Source organism: Amblyomma americanum, chromosome 2 (genome assembly GCF_052857255.1).
Source record: "Amblyomma americanum isolate KBUSLIRL-KWMA chromosome 2, ASM5285725v1, whole genome shotgun sequence".
NCBI classification, from domain to species: Eukaryota; Metazoa; Arthropoda; class Arachnida; order Ixodida; family Ixodidae; genus Amblyomma; species Amblyomma americanum.
In genome coordinates, this window is record NC_135498.1 from 62,154,155 (window position 1) to 62,170,171 (window position 16,017).

Below are 16,017 nucleotides of genomic sequence, written 5' to 3' on the forward strand. Positions count from 1 at the left end.
AGTTGCCTGGTGGAAAATCATCACGATGCGTAACACCATGCACCTAACTAAAACATAACACATAAAAGTACTGGACAGCTAAGCAACAAATCACCTAAAAGAAGTGTGGGGAGCTCCAAAAAGAGTAGGGATACCTTTTAGTGTTGTGATCTTCATTGCCTTTTTTCTATGCTATCGCCGCAACCGATCACGCCTCGTGTTTTCCTGCCAGCCTCCCACGCTGTGTATTGCAGGTCGTTGTCATCAGCCTCCATCTCTGCGCAAGGATCCAGGTCACCCCGTCGTTGCAGTAACCCTCTTAAGGTGGGTTAAGCGCTCCCAAATTTTTGCAGTCCGCTACCACTAAGGCTTCCAGTCGCCGATTTCGTCGACCGTGGACTGAAACCTGATCTTGAATCCCTAGCCATGAGCAGAAAGTGAAATAAAACGCGAGGTGCACAAGTACTTCGCGTTTCGCCAAGTAAGCTAAATCGGCTGTAATTTTTTACCTTTTTGTGAAGCCAGCCCCACACGAATGACACTTTGTTAATTTTGTTTCAAAGTTGATTCATAATGCAACACGAGCCCTAAAATGTCAGTGGGCCTACTCCGACATTTCTTAGCGTTCTTTTGAAGCTAGGAATGTTCTCCTCTTGGTGCTAGAAGGAGCGCGGCAAACGGCAGACAAGATGTGTAAGAAATGGTAGTATTTTTGGTGGTAAAAAAATATCGGGATATCATCATGTAAACAGTTTCAAACAAGAGACACTTATAAGTGAAAGGCCTGTTGCAGTAGAGGAATAATCATGAATGCACAAAAACACCTCCATATGTACGACAGCTACCATAAAATAGAATGGAATGTTACATTTATGTCTGCATTACCACGGATTCAGCTTCTGCCGAACTGATCTACTGTGTAAAAACAAGTAGCTTGCACAGCGCCACTTTGCTCAGCGATTGCTTCTTGGGCACTTCTATTATGTCCACTGACCCGGCGTTAGGGAGGCATACGAAGCGAGCTGGTGATATTTTAGGCACCTCTGAGGTGTTAAGGAAATATTCAGCCCCCACGTATATTATACCTCTACGTACTTCTGCATAGTCTTGTGTTCATTCACAATCCTAAGCGACGTGATACAGTGAGAAACAGAAACGTCTAACTGAAAGTAACCCGAAATTGTACCTATCTGAATGCACACGAAAATTTAGCCTATTTTATGAAAGGAATGATTTTGCAAAGGTGCCTTATATCCAAAGGTTAAGAGGAACTTTCTGCATTAATTAAATGCCATATAATTTCTATTTTTGTGGGAATTTATTTTCTTATGATTACAATTCATGGCTCACGCTGGAGAATAAAACGGCCAAAATTACAGAGAACAAAGCTATAGGAGACTTTATTCTGCAATGCTCGGCAAGAAAGAAGCTTGCTCTGATTTCTCGGAATGGCCGCGTACTGGTGTTTAAGTGCAAAACTACGAACTCAAGAACAAGCAAGGAATATTTTGTAATCTGCAATTGGATGTTACGAGAAGTGAATAACTGTTTACAACGGGTTACAAGAATTACTTGCGATCATATTTTATAGAACATTTGTTGCAAAAATTGCGAAAAATATAGACATGGTCAAAATGTGCTCTTGTAAACCTTCCGTTATAGAGTCCTTTTACTTCTATTTCTGAGATATGTCGTTCGAAGCAGCAAGAACTACGGAGTGTCGATTATAGTCCGGTTAACTGACCATTCGTTCATGCGCAGTTGTGAACTCAGAAGGAAGTTTGAAAACTGATTTGTCAAGCGGAAATTGCCGAATGCGATGACCGGCCTTTCACTGAACTCGGATCAGCAACTGAACCTTGGACCTGCGCTCACTTAACCTTAAGCAATGATTTATTTAAATGCTGGAAATCAAGTCTAAGCCAGCCAAGTACAGTACCTAGTTGCCTCCTGTTTCTCAGGATTGCCTGGAGCTATGTCGTGCCAAGGTACGACATAGCAAAAGAAACAGTCCAAATCTATGCAGGAATATTGTCTCTTTTAACTTTATACCCACTTCGCGCATAAGATGTACTTGAAATGTTGTGCAAAAAAGGAAGAGCATGCAGTTTGTGGCGCCAAATTGCGCAGCGTAAACTAGTGACGTTGTCGACCTTTTTTTGGCGGCTAAATTCAGAATTTCAAGACTTGCTCTTGTTTCTGAGCTTAAACCGGAGGAGCTTAAAAAATCCCAGAGACAAATTTGCATGCTTTACTCTAAACACGAATGCCGGAGATAAAACCCTAACGCTATACTCGAAGAACATTTGCACTTCATTGCAGCGTTGTCCTGCTCGCATTCAAGTGTTTATTGGACAGTCAAGCTCTAGCCGGTGTTATCGCCCGTATAACACCACATTTCGAATCTAAATGTTAGGAGTTCGTATCCCAATGAGTAGTTGCTTCTTTCATTAATTGTGATAGGTTTTGGTACCGTGTTTAGCCGCTTAGAGGTCGACGTGCTATTTTTCACAATCATGCTCTCCAACTTCGGGGGAAAACTACATTACGAATGAAGGGCACGGCAAGGCAGAAATCCGGCACAAAATCAGAAAACGAAGAGCAAGCACGACGTCAGCGGCACAGCTGCAAATTTGCCTGCCAGTCACCAGGATGTTTTAATGAAAATACCTGAAGCGACGGCTGCTTAAGCGACACTAATGTTCCAACGTGGGAAGCGCAGGTCGTCTAACCACAGCTGCTATTCCTGCAGCGGCTGCGGCGGAAACGGGGGGCCGACGCTAACTGCTTCAATTTACATTTGGAGTTTCCAACTGAAATAATAGCCGGCATCTCTAGTGCAGGACCGCTCTGAAGCTGCCTGAAGATTTGCTGAACGGTCAGCACATGTTTTCTTCAGTGAACGACCTACCTGCTCAGCCTACTAGTGCGGAACTCATCTGCCAACCTTCGAAAAGCCGAACACTTAACTTCGACCCCAACTCATCTGTCATACTGGCAGGGCGGCAGCGGCAAGAGAACACGAAACTAGGTTCTTCAACCTACGTTTACCGGTCAGTTTTTACCGTTCGCTCTTTGTGTCAGTCCATCCCGCCGCAGCTGCTGCCTGTCCTGTATTTGCCATTTATGCCCGAGGACGTTAGGTTAAAATGTGATGATGATTATGGATTTTTATGGCGCAAGAGCATCTATGGCCAAAGAGCTCCATGGCATAAGGTACTTTCGAATTCTCAAGGCGGGGTCAAAGACCTATTTCCCAAGCATTTCACCCTTAATAAGCCGAGCACCAGACCAGGGGAAAGCTTGAACTCATTGTATCACCGGTGGGTACCCGGCGGCACTGCGGATCGAACCCCACACCTCCCGCATGCGAGGCGGACGCTCTACCATTTGGCCCCCGCTGCGGTCAAAATGTAATGTTAAAATGTAATGTAACATCTCCAGGAAGAGTTAAGCGAAGACAATCACTTACTGTGAATGCGAGTAAGCCTGCAATATTGACATATCCTGTGATAACACTGAAATATTCTTCCAAGGAAAAGTTAAATAGAACGCAAAGCCTAGAGATGCTCCATGATACGCCAGGGTTCGCAATTATGGTTTCTCAGGCAAAGCTTAAAAGCTTCAGTAGTCGCATCATGCCCCGAATTGCTCTTAGACTAGATAAAATTACCTTTCTTTGGAGAACGCTGGTGATCCGAATGATAAAACTGCTCCCATGAAAAAAAGTACGGCTTCCACATTTTCAAACGTTTCACATTTCATCAACAACGTGGTATACCGCTCAAAAGGGAGGGATTCTGATAACAGCAATGATGCGCCTGTCTGCCATACATAATGAACTGTGACAATCTGAACACCAGCCAGCAATACACTCAAACGTACGTTAAAAAATAATTTCAAGTCCTTTAAATTACAACTGTGAGCTGGGTTTTCAAAAAATTAGAAGAGATGTTAATAATGTCTCTGATAGACTGTTTCTTAAGAATAATGCAAATCAAAACTACCTTACCCGCTTTGGTTCACCATAATCGCAGTGCGGCGTGATAAGTGCGCCTATCTGCGGACGCAATAGTTTTTCCAATAAAAAAAATGCGATGCACATTAATGAACAATTGGTTCATGACAAAAAGATTTTCAGTAAGGTACTTCAGCTGTAAACCACAATATGTCGGTCTGGATAGGGCAAGCAGGTGTGAAAGGCTGAAAGACTACTAAGAGGCCGGTTATCAGTGAGTGTGATATACGAGACTATCTTAGTTCTTTACAACTGGATGGAGAGCAGCATAACAAAAAAAGCGCAGCATATTCTGCTCATCTTACGCGTTTTCCAATTATCGCGCTTCTTTGGGAAGTGCACTGCAAAGCCAACTAGTAAAATTCACTCCATGACTGGAGCAGCGAGCACCGTAGCGCAGACCTGATGGCGGTGGTCACGTCGCAGATGCGCAGGGAGTGAGGCTTACTGGTCAGCATGGTATTGCATGCGCTTAAAAGACTTGTTTTTCGAAAGCTCTCAGAAAATACAAAAAAGTTTTAGCCGTAGCGCTCAAAATAATATTGTATTGACAATTTGAAATAATTATATCTCTGTTAATGAAGAGCAGCTTCAACTCTCTAATTGTTACCAGGCATCCAACAATATATAATAAAAGTATAGTATTTAAACATTACGCATCAAGCCTGTTAATCAACCTGACCAACTGATTTTTCGATTGGTAATAAAACTCGTCTTACTATGCGGCAAAGACCGTGCTTAAAGGTATAATAGCCTATTTTTAAAGATTAGTTTTGCGCATTGCTGGTCGGAAAGTTTAGGATCAACCTTGAGTTTTTTTTACTGTACTGAAGATATGTAATTAATTATTACTGTTTTCTATCAGCAGACAACAAATTCGCGATAACACAATTTTTTGCTTCAAGCAATGCAACGCGCCAACTTCAAATCAAGACTAACAGTCCTTCGGTGCATAACCAATGCACATGCCGGTTTGTTTACGCCTGATTCGTGTCTCTTTATCTGATCCGTCACTCTTATAGCTTCGCTTTGTTGAAGACTTCCTGCTTTAGGCAATAAACAATTTTACTGCCCCCAAAGTCACGGGGTCGAATCGAGACTGCGGACGCCGCATTTCGATCCATGCGCACTATAAAAACATCCTTTTATATGCGATGTGACTGCATGCTAACGAAACCCATGTAGTCAACAGAAGCCGAAGTCCTTCAATACTCTCTCAACCAAATCCCATGTAATGGTTACAGGCGTGAAAACCACCACCTCCTTCATTATCACAATCTACTTTTAGGGCCGGCATTCACGGCAAGCTCAACCGACCATCGGCGAGGAAAATGACGCCAAACATGAAGCCGAACATTCTGAATGTTTCCGAGCGAGTGGTATCTGGCAGAAAAACATGACGCTTGCTTACCCCAATTGTACCATGAATGACCAACTCTAGCTTGTTCGCGAAAGGTCGACTAGATGACAACGCAGTGCAGGGTTGGCTTCTGGAGCGTTGTGTTTATGGATTTTGACAACCAACTGAAAGACTAGATGTGCGTATTTTGTCTTTTTGTGCACGCTATTTCAAGGTAAATTTTACCAACTGGCCCAATTTTCAACGTTGCCGTATCCGTTTCACGCGTCGCAGTTGTGTGCCTCATTGCGGCCTGCAAAATACGTGCAAATTAGCGCCATCGCTTTTACCTTCCTTCTGGCCTCCAGATGGCTGCACATGTTTCGTGATCTTGAAGACAACATTCGATCGATCGCAATGGCAATGCCCCCTCCCGTGACATCGAGGACGAATTTTTCCTGCTGTCGAAGTTGAAGCCTTCAAAAAACACAAACAGCGAATTGCGGTCGATCCCCGCGAAGGTTGACTTAACGAACTCCAGCATTTTTATCCGAGAGTGGATAGGTGTTGTCCTGTTGCGACAGCACCCCCAAATTGATGAAGATGAACGCACGTCGAGGCGCGAGACACGGGTTTCATTTAGCATTTAATGGTCACGTGAAGATCGCGCGCGAGCGTTCCACCCAATGACGACGAAGTTAGCGCGAGAGAGCGGGCCGGACGCCGCAGAGTTCCAACCTTTTCTTTTCTATCAATTATTACATTTTGACTAAATCATTAATATTTAATCCCTCTCTTTATTATTATTCTTAAAATTTTAAAATCAAAACACTCATCCCTTTTCTGTTCACGACAAAAAATTCACCGGTGTTGCGCTCCCACGTGCTTTTCCTTTTTGTTAACTGCGTTCAGGTGAATAGCCACCCGATTCTTGGCCGATCCCCCAGTGTGGGTATGTGCCATCTTTTGATAGGCTAAAAGCAACAACAACAACAACAGAGAGGCCGACGCAGATTCTTTTTAACTGCCTTAGGCGTCTGAAGTGCACTTTGAAGTTCCTCTGGCAGTCGAACTATTATTGCGGAAACCTCAAACACGGCACCTCCTTCTCTGTTCCTTCGTGCACCTAGTATTTAAGCTCTTTTCTCAGGGCGTGGTTTATGTTTCCATCTCGAAGTAAGACAATTATTGCGCCCCTTTTTCCTGCACTTAGAACCAATTTTTATTTCACTACACGCACGTGGAAATGCGGAAAATATCACATCATTGAGTGCTGAGGAATGCGTACTTGAACGTTGGAAAGAATGCATAACAATGCATGCAAGTCTGCGCGTTCCAAATGCGAAGTAGCCAACTCAACGTTTAAATTAATCACTTAAACCTTCAAACAAGAGAACACAAAACAAAACAAGAGAAAACAAAACAAAGTAAGCTGTTCAATGTCGGAACGAATCGCCGACCCATTGAAGCATCGACTTGGCATTGAGTTCATCCCCGAAGCTTTTTATCCTCAGAGAAAGCCCACAACCGGTTCGCTTGAAAGCTTGTATCCATTAATTTAAAAACCGTTCAGCTTCATTGAGGAGCACGGCCTATACAGCGGTATATGTGAAAGCAGAAAAATTGTTTCTCCTTCAAGTCAAAAGAAGAAAGCGAGCTAATCATTAGAAAGTTTGAAGAATCATGAACCGAATATAACCTGAATGTTTTATTGACGCGTGCACAGCCAAGTACCAACTGAAAAATAATAAAGCTCATGGTGTGCCTTAAGCGATATCCGTTTTATTACTATAAAACAGCAGCAACAAGCACTGGGTAAATTGTTTGCGAATTACAGCTCACTCAGCGTGCCTTTAAAACGTGTGGACAAATTGTTTCTTTAGTAGAATCTTCACTTCAAGGAAGTATTAGTGATAAGCGGATGGAGCAGCTGGAGCCGGAAGAAAAGGCGCCTTTCATTTCAAGCAATGGAAAGGAGCAACACAGGATAGACGTTGTGCTATGCTCACGAAAACATCGTCAACGCGAGCCGAGGGGCGCATTATGTCACTTCTGGCGCTGAAGGCAAACTATTGAATATTAAGGCTCCGAACGTTTTGTGCCACGGTTTTCCATTTCACCTGAACAAGAAGTAGAAAATAAAAAACTGGGGCTTAGCACAGCTAACCCTAGTTATGCAAGCGAAAGCTTGCACAGCCGCGTGGTTCTTTGCGCGTTCCGCACTGCGAGAACTCACTTCCAACGGCTAGCCAGTATCCGCCACGGCTGCTTCCAAGGCTCATCGCGGTTTTCTTTCGGCATCTTCTGCTTGCATTTAACCAGGCGAAGCTCCCTCTCTTCATCGGTTCCGGCTGCTCGTTTAGCGAGTTTACGCTCCCTATCGATTGGTAAATCCCTCGCACGGTTGGTAATCTCGACCGGATCATCACACTCGGGCCGACGTCTGCTAGTACCCAATACCGAGGACATCGGCTCCGGCTGAATTTCTTAGTCCAAAGCGAGTCACTGGATAGGCAGCGCGCAGCGGCCACAGCGGCCTCGGCAACGGCGGAGCGCGCGGCTGCAGCGTGTCAAGTGGTTGGTCGCGTGGTTGCCTACGCAGCTCCGCTCCTCCGATTCAAGGCTATTCGTGCAGACACAGCGAAATCGACACCACTAGGCTAGTAAAGCTTTTGTTTTAGGAAACGTTACTTTAAGACCAGTATGGCAGGCTAAGGCTGATTGACTGAAATCGGTGCTTCGCGGATCTGGCTGCCGCATGGTGATATAATTAATGCTGTTCTGGCGTTCTGTAAATTAGGTTGCGAGCTTTACTTAGACCAGAGCGACGGCCGGAATAGGACGATAATGGAAAAGCGAAGACGCATGAACGTGAAAAAAAAAAATTACAGCATGCATGGAAAAAAAAAGCGTACTAATCAGAGCATAACGAATTCAGCTCTCATCTGCCTCTGGCTGTCAAAATCAATCTCATCTGCTGCACTGTTTCGGAAGACAGCGAAGCAAATGAGTACGAAGCAACACGGCTCGTTGCCACTGCACACTCGCCACACACGATTTCTTATATTGTTTAATTTCTTTACCGTTCGTTTATACTTGCTTTCTTTAAGCGCTTGGCGCGAGGAACGTGAGGCGTGGAGCGTGGCCCACGCATGCGCAGTCAAGGGGGAAGAGTTGCACCCACTCTGCGGTTCTGCCCCGCGCAGTGCGTCCGTTCCCACGGCAACCGGCTCAGTCTTTACGTAAAGGAATTCTTTTCCTCCTTCCAAGTCATGTCGGAGCAGGATGCATAGCTACTCGGCAGCACTAGACGAAGGGCGTTTTTCCAGACTTGGGGCCTCTAATGCTCACGCAATAAAGCAGAAGCGGACGAAGGCGACGTCATGTTGAATAGCCGCAGGGTTTGGCCAATGGGGAACCTGCGCTGCCAAGGTGGCACTGCAATTGTTCCATTCGGTAACTCAAAACTGCTTTTGTCAGCCGCTTGGGCAGCTGAAAACGCGAGAACACATTTTGCGCGATTAGATACCAGCGTTTGGCTGACAGCATTCATTGCCTAGCTTCTCTCGGCGTAGCCCAGATAACTGACGCACAGCATGTACGCCTTCGACAGAGCGTAGAGTAGAGGCTCACGCCAATAAGCGCCTGAAGGTGGCACGGAAAAGTACTAAGAGTACTGCCAAAAACTGCTTGCTCTTCTCGCTAGGCAGTGTGTTATGGCGCTGCAATCGGCACCGCAAACCTCAGCGCAAGTTCCCCATAGCCGAGTGTGGCTACTGGCCTCTGTAAGCCGAGCTATATTGCGCTGCAACTTTTCTGAAATGCTCTTTATGCGTGCACCTACTCACGACGAGGAGATAGAGTGCAATTTTTTCCCTACATGCTTTACGTCCTACGACAACTGCGTTTACATCGTCTGTTTTTCTGAATAATGAACGGAGTTATAAAAGAACAAGTGCCTGAAATAGTTCCTGCTTTTTCTGTTTGCTGTCCGGCTCATTTCTCTTGGAACACGTCATACAACAGGAGGGCTTAGCATTACCCACGCTGATAACTCTGGCAGTGAACAGCTGTTTACCTGCGGTCGTTTTAATCCCGCCAAAAAAAGCGGAAACGACTGAGCGTCTGCGTACAGCAAAGTTAACGCTGCTTAACCTGTCTTCATCATGCTCAGGCACATATAATGTCAACCTCTACTGTGAACCACGCACTCTCCGCATGATTAAGTAGAACGTCATTGCGAAAATAATATAGCCGCACTTCTCAAGCCGTAGCAGGGATATATGATGATATACGAAACTTTTTTATCGGTAATACCTCTTTGTCTTTCACAACTGTAGTTTAAAATACGAGCAGTGGTTTAACTATCTCACATCGAATGGTCTAGCGATAGTGGTTCTCGATAGTGTTTTAAGCGAATATTGGTAAGCGACATGTTTTTGATTCTGCCTAAATGTCAAGGCCTCTCAAAGGCCGAACCGAGGTCAAATTAACGGAATGAGTAAAGTCAATTAGCCTGGACATTGGTCAGTCCAAATCAAAGGTGTTATTTAGGGGTGGATGGACCAAATTTTTGGTGTCGCCGGGGTCAAATTGGGAGGTTGCCATCGCATTGAGCACGTTCAATTTATCCTGGACATCAAATCCTGTCCCAATTGATGAAGGTCAAATTAAGGGGGTGGACAAAATTTGGCAGTGGTCCGGGTCAAATTTAAACTACCATCGTATCGGGCTCATTCTAATTACGCTGGACAGCGATTTTTGGTTTAAATCGTCGAAGGTGAAATTTCTAGGCTGGGGTGAGCCAATTTTGGAGGGTGGAATGGGCAACATTTTGGGCACGACCCATGTCTGATTTTGAGACACCATCACATTGGCCTCAGTCAAAGCATGCTTCGGCACTCGACTCGAGTTTTGCATTGAGTAGAGCTACCGCTCTATAAGCCAACAGACCTCCACTTAAGGGACATTGAAGACCACACCATTCAAAGTTTGTTCTTGGGAAAAACGAATATAATGGCTCTTCTTGTCTAGTCAAAAGCAAATGACGCATTTAGTGCACGTAAATTCAATTCATAATTTTTGCAGGTGTCGCTTCTAACTCGTGGCGTTGCGACCGATCCCTTCATAAATCAGAAGATTGGGGCGTTAACAAATCTTGAGAGTGGCGCAGATCTTCCTGACGCTAGCTTAATCGAGATGGCCTTTTGCACGCTGCCATGTCTGAAAGAATCTTAAATGCCACCACTATCCGCCAACGTGTCGAGAAAACTGCAGTGGCCTGCAGATAGAATGAAGGAGCTTGGCACGAAAATGTTCAACGACTTCACCGGTGCCTGCGGGTCGAACCCTGGCTATGTGCCTGAACCTGCATCCTTCTGCCCCCTTCTGCCTCCTGCTGGTATTATTGACGAAAAGCCTAATTCAAAAGGAAAGAAAACATAAATATGAGTGAATACCTTCCCCAACATAGCTATTACTGGCTTAAAACAGTCAAAATAAATTATCAGTGCAAAATTAATTCATAAATAAAAGTAAAAGCTAATTTGAAAATAAAATAGGCACAGTACAGTTCTGTACTGTACAGTACCGTACAGGCATGGACTACAGATATAAATCTAAAGGTAAGAAGACGAGAGAATGATAGCGATGATTTCCTGCAGCGGAGAAGCCAGGCGGCAGGGACCTCTAAAAAAACAAGAACAAAAAACAAAGAGCCAGAATATGGCTGTACCGGGAGAATACCAAGAACAATTGAACACAGGTGATATCACTACAAGGAAACACGTAATATGAAACAAGTCAGAAATAGAAAGAAAACAATAGCGGTACCAAAGAAGGAAACGTGTAAAGGAAAGAAAGAAAATGAAAGAAATAAACAGCATACATAGCTATCTGGGGAAAACGAACACGATTGGAAGCATAAGATACAGAAAGAATTGAAAAAATATGGTCGTTATGCACCAAAACAAAAGTAAATCAACTGGGAAGCGACATGCCAGAATCCGCCTTTTCCGCAATATACGGCGCTCTCTGGGAAGTGGCGAAAATTCTTGTGCTACTGGTTGAAAAATAAAACGGTCAAAGGGGACTCAGTCTTGATGAACTTTGGTGGTGATTCCGCTTCTCGAGGAGCCAATGGCACCTATGAAGTGTGCATGTGTGTGCTTGACAGCTCCCGCCATCTGTGACATGAACCTGAAGTTAACACGACCTCCACGTGCGCAGTAGGCGCTTGCGGTTTGTTTCCAACAAGTGTAGCTACAGGAGAACGGGCCCGCGTGCGCAGAACGGCCGTGTGAAAAACGCGGATAGTAACGTTCAAAAAGGCGACTGTGTACACCTATAATAAATGCGTGTACACCTATAATAAATGAATACCGAGCAGGAAGAGATGGGCTGTGAATGATTGCACAATACGGAAAGACGGGCTTACAGCCGGCCGACTTGAATTTCACAACATTCCATCATAGTAGAAGTACTCTCATTGCATAAACCTAAAGGGGAAAAAATAAGAGGAAGATTAAAAGCACCCATGTTCGACGGCGAGGAACGGCAGAGGCGACTATCAGGCACTGCTTTGCTCATAATATCAAGCCTACGCTCAATCAGGGCGGATGATCTGAGGGCGTGGATTTTGTGTAAGAATATGTAGGTATAATGCTAAAGATTTTATCTGTAGTATGTGGAAGTTATGAAGCAACTGCAGAGAAAATAAGAAATGAAGTAGCGGTACAGTCCGCATGTATTGCCGGGCCAGATTATGCATTATGGGAGCACCACTGTATGTAAATAAACAGAGGAGTAACGTTTGCTGGCCAAAAACGACACTTACGGCTTGTGACGGAAAGGAGCAGGGTGAAAAATAGGGTACATCAGGAACCCAGCAGTACACCTCTGTGCCACAGTGCGATAAATGACATTCTAGGGATGACTGCGCGCATGCAGCTCGGGCAAAATAGACCTAATAAAATGACGGGAAAACTGAGAAGACCGAGGATGGCTGAGGCGTTCAGTGAAAGGTCGCTTTGATGACTGCAAATTCATTATCGATAGCCGCTTCCAGGGGTGTTAATGTCACTTACGAGCTACATTTATTCTCACTGATACTGTGATCACCATGGGCATAAAAATTTAAATCCTATGCACCCCGTAATTTCGAATTAAGATGCTTTAAACTGGTGATTGGGCAGGGTTGAACATGAGAAAGAGAATGAAGGTAGTAATACCAGCCAGGTTATATAAAAATAGAAATAGACGGATAGAGTCGTAAAACACTCTGGAGGACATTCGTTAGGGCCGAACACCGCGGACGCTACAGGTTCGCAACAGGAAGGAGATGAAATTAATAACGTTTGAGATGCATCCGACCGGGTCCATGCCATAAATACTGCTACCACAGTATCTGCAATTTATTTTGATTAGAGAGTTGAGCAGCAGTTGCACGAGGAATGCACTCGCATGAAATTGCGGAAAAAGCAGCTGGATCACGAGCCCACGACTTTTATGCAAAAGTCAGAGCATCTCACTCATGAGTAGACTCGCTAGGGACCACTAGGGCTCCAATTCAGAACAAGATCTCACGCCTGAGTCCGGGCTCAGGTTAAGACCATAACGCGAGTCGTAACTGAGTCCGGGCTCACATTTACATTTTAGTCTGAATCATAGGTCCAAACTGAGGGTTATGATCATCCCCTGTGCTTATGCGATGACTATGCGCACTTGGCAATTTTTTTTGTCTCCTCTACCGACAGCTGAAGGGAGGAAATATTTGCCGCAATGACCGTGGACGCCTGAGTGCGTGCCGACTTGGCTGTGTCTGTGGATGACAGAACAGGATTGTGCGGAAGCGGGGAAGATCGTCGGTGCATGAGCCGCACGGATATGGGCAATAGCCTGTTCGGAGTTTCACCGTCTTCCTTAGCTGTACCCCTGATTAAAATACTGTACTAATGTGCATGAAAATATCCGTGCGCCAAGGAAATTACAAGCAATTTGTTGCGTAGATGGGACGTACCCACAAATCCTCATTTGACAAAGGTGCGGAGATAATTTTCATGTGGCGGCTAGGTAATCACGGCATTGTAGGCAATGACCTGGCTCAAAATACTGGCTGTTCAGCTGTCGGAAGGGCGCAGAATGTTTTCCTTCCTCTGCCAGAAGCGAAATAGTTAAGGGAAGTTCTTTTGTTTGCCTGCACTCGATGCGAGCTTCATGGAGTACCCCAGGAAACTCCGAATGCCACCCGGATACTCTAGATCACTCACTGTAGCTGAAGCCAACGCACCCTCTCACCCGCATCTATTCGAAAATGTTGAGTGGCCTGTGCTTTGCAATGATGTTCATAGATACATATTTCTTTATAAATAGGATGGCAGACCATTCAGCCTGTGGATACAGCAGGTCCAAGGAAACAATAGAGCACCTATTGCGCGACTGCCCCGCTCCGTTTCGACAGTCAACTTGTGTACCTGTAGGCAGCACGGCGCATATTAAAATGCGGTCGCCTATAGCAGCCGTGGATTCCTGGCCCTTCGCCTTAACCTTGGTAGGATAGTGACGTCATCAAGCCAATCCTAGATTTTTTAGGAGAGAGGTTTTACCGCCAAATTGTAGACTAGGTATAGCGTTTTTTTCTCAAATAATCAATGGCTACATGTTCTTGTTCTATGAGTAAACCTAAACCTAAGATTTCTCTCTCGTTCTCTTCCAATATCCCTCTCCCCATTCGTTGTGCAGCCAACCGTGCACTACCAGGATAACTTCTCTGTCGCTACTTTTTCTCTCTTTTTTCCTGTTGTTTTTACCTACTAAAGGTGTATCGCGGCTTTCGCAGCAACCTATGCCAACTACTCAGAAACGGGCGACTCCGCTCAAGCAATGAAAGTGGCTTGACGCTACACGTTCACCGCATAAGAATACCAAAATTCAGCAGCCTTCCCCGAACAAAACGCCAGCAGCATGGAAATATAGGAACACGTAAAATCGTCTCTGGCTCGGAAATGGGAATAGCGATGACATTTATTCACCACACACCCACCTAACCATCCAACACCTCCACTGGGCAGAAATGGCCTTGTGCAACAACTACACCACGCAGAAATATATCTCTCTTCGATCAGTGAGTACCTTGCGCTAGCTGTTTAGTTAACCGCGTGGCATGCTCAGTGAGCCTTGGCCGCAGTGGGAGTAGCCTTGGGCCGCCGCAGAACGTTATTAATGCGAAAACATTACTTGGCTATGTCCCGTGTTAAGCGCCCGCTAAACTTGTCCGCACGATTACGTCGTTCTGTTAGGGTAAATGCGCAAAAATTTTATTGTGTTAGTGCGAGATGAGATCTTGCTGTGGGAAAAATTTCGTTGATGAGTTGTACTAAGTTAATTAAATAAACACGAAAATTACGATTAGACGTCACAATAGCCACGGACGTCGACATAGCACCTGGACGTCACCCGATGACGTCTTGAAACGCGTACTGGTGTCGCTGAAAATAATCGCGTTTTTGAAAGTTTCATGACGTCATATCCGCTGACGTCACAGAAAAAATGCAATGCTTTTGCATTTCTCCAATGCGGATCGCCGCAGTCATCTCAAAGTTTTAAAGCGAGAGCTTTACTGGCCGCGAACTTGGATTTAGCCGTGGCCGCACTCCGATTAGGCACATGATGTCACAACGCGCGCCTCACATATCTTGGTGGACACCCGAACCGCGCTTTCTTCTTTCCCTCTCTCCTTTATCCCTTCCTTTACGGCGCGGTTCGGGTGCCCACCGAGATATGTGAGACGGTTACTGTGCTTTGCGCGCTCGTCGCGCCATCTGGCATGACGTCACACCGCGCGGCTCGCCGCCGCTGTTTGGTATGACGTCACACCGCGTTCCGCGTCGTTGCGCTCGCCTCCGCTCGCTTCGCCAGCTGCGTCGCATGCCTGATAACATGTCGGAGGATTGAAAAGGAGAGCTCGCGTGCGCCTCAACCTCAGTTGTGTCGTCTTTAATGCGGAAACAACATAGCTAGATAACCAGAATAACTTGAACTTGCAATCAAGATTAACCAATGCTAACCATGCTATGCCTTAGCCCTTAGCTTTCGCCACGTATATCCTGGCATGGCCGAGCTAAGCCACTCCCAATTGTTTCTTTTGTATCTGTTCACAACTTTCCTCCATGTACACTAAAATTTCGTACACCGAGGTATAACACGTGTTTTGTCTTAGAAACACTTGCGCTCTTTTATATGCTGGCCTCATCGGTTTAAACAAAGTTGTATTTTTTTTCCGTGTCATTCGTCGCTTGCAGGTCGTGCAACATCAAGAGCCACGGTACCACAGAGGCCGCTGGGGAGCCTAAAGACGACGTTGTACCCAAACAAGCGCTTGAGAAACGAAATCAGCGAACCATGCCCAGTTTAGATAGAAGCTGGGGCCGAGCGATGATTGCGTGCGCAGCTACATTTATCTCAGGTGCCGTGCACTCGAATACGGGCTTCTTTTACGTGGAATTCATTCGAGAATACAGCTTGAGCCGTGAGAGGGCGTCATGGCTGACTAGCGTCTCCCAAGCCATGACTGAAGGCTCAGGTGAGAAGCGGGTGTTCATATTTTACTGAGATCTGGGTCGGCAAACGCTTAAACTAGGTTTCCAGTTGCTGAGTGACAATTCAGTTCTGGCAAGTGGGATTA

General features: G+C 45.4%; 1 protein-coding gene across 1 annotated transcript in view; it reads left to right on the forward strand.

The window, feature by feature from the left end:
- Positions 1-2,750: 2,750 nt before the first annotated feature.
- Positions 2,751-16,017, forward strand: part of LOC144119713 (uncharacterized) — a 30,622-nt gene continuing 17,355 nt past the window's right edge. Inside the window, exons 1-2 of the mRNA XM_077652269.1 lie at positions 2,751-3,032; positions 15,635-15,915. Of these exons, the coding sequence (XP_077508395.1) occupies positions 2,866-3,032; positions 15,635-15,915 (448 nt within the window). The 5' untranslated portion in view covers positions 2,751-2,865. The remainder of the gene's footprint in view (positions 3,033-15,634; positions 15,916-16,017) is intronic.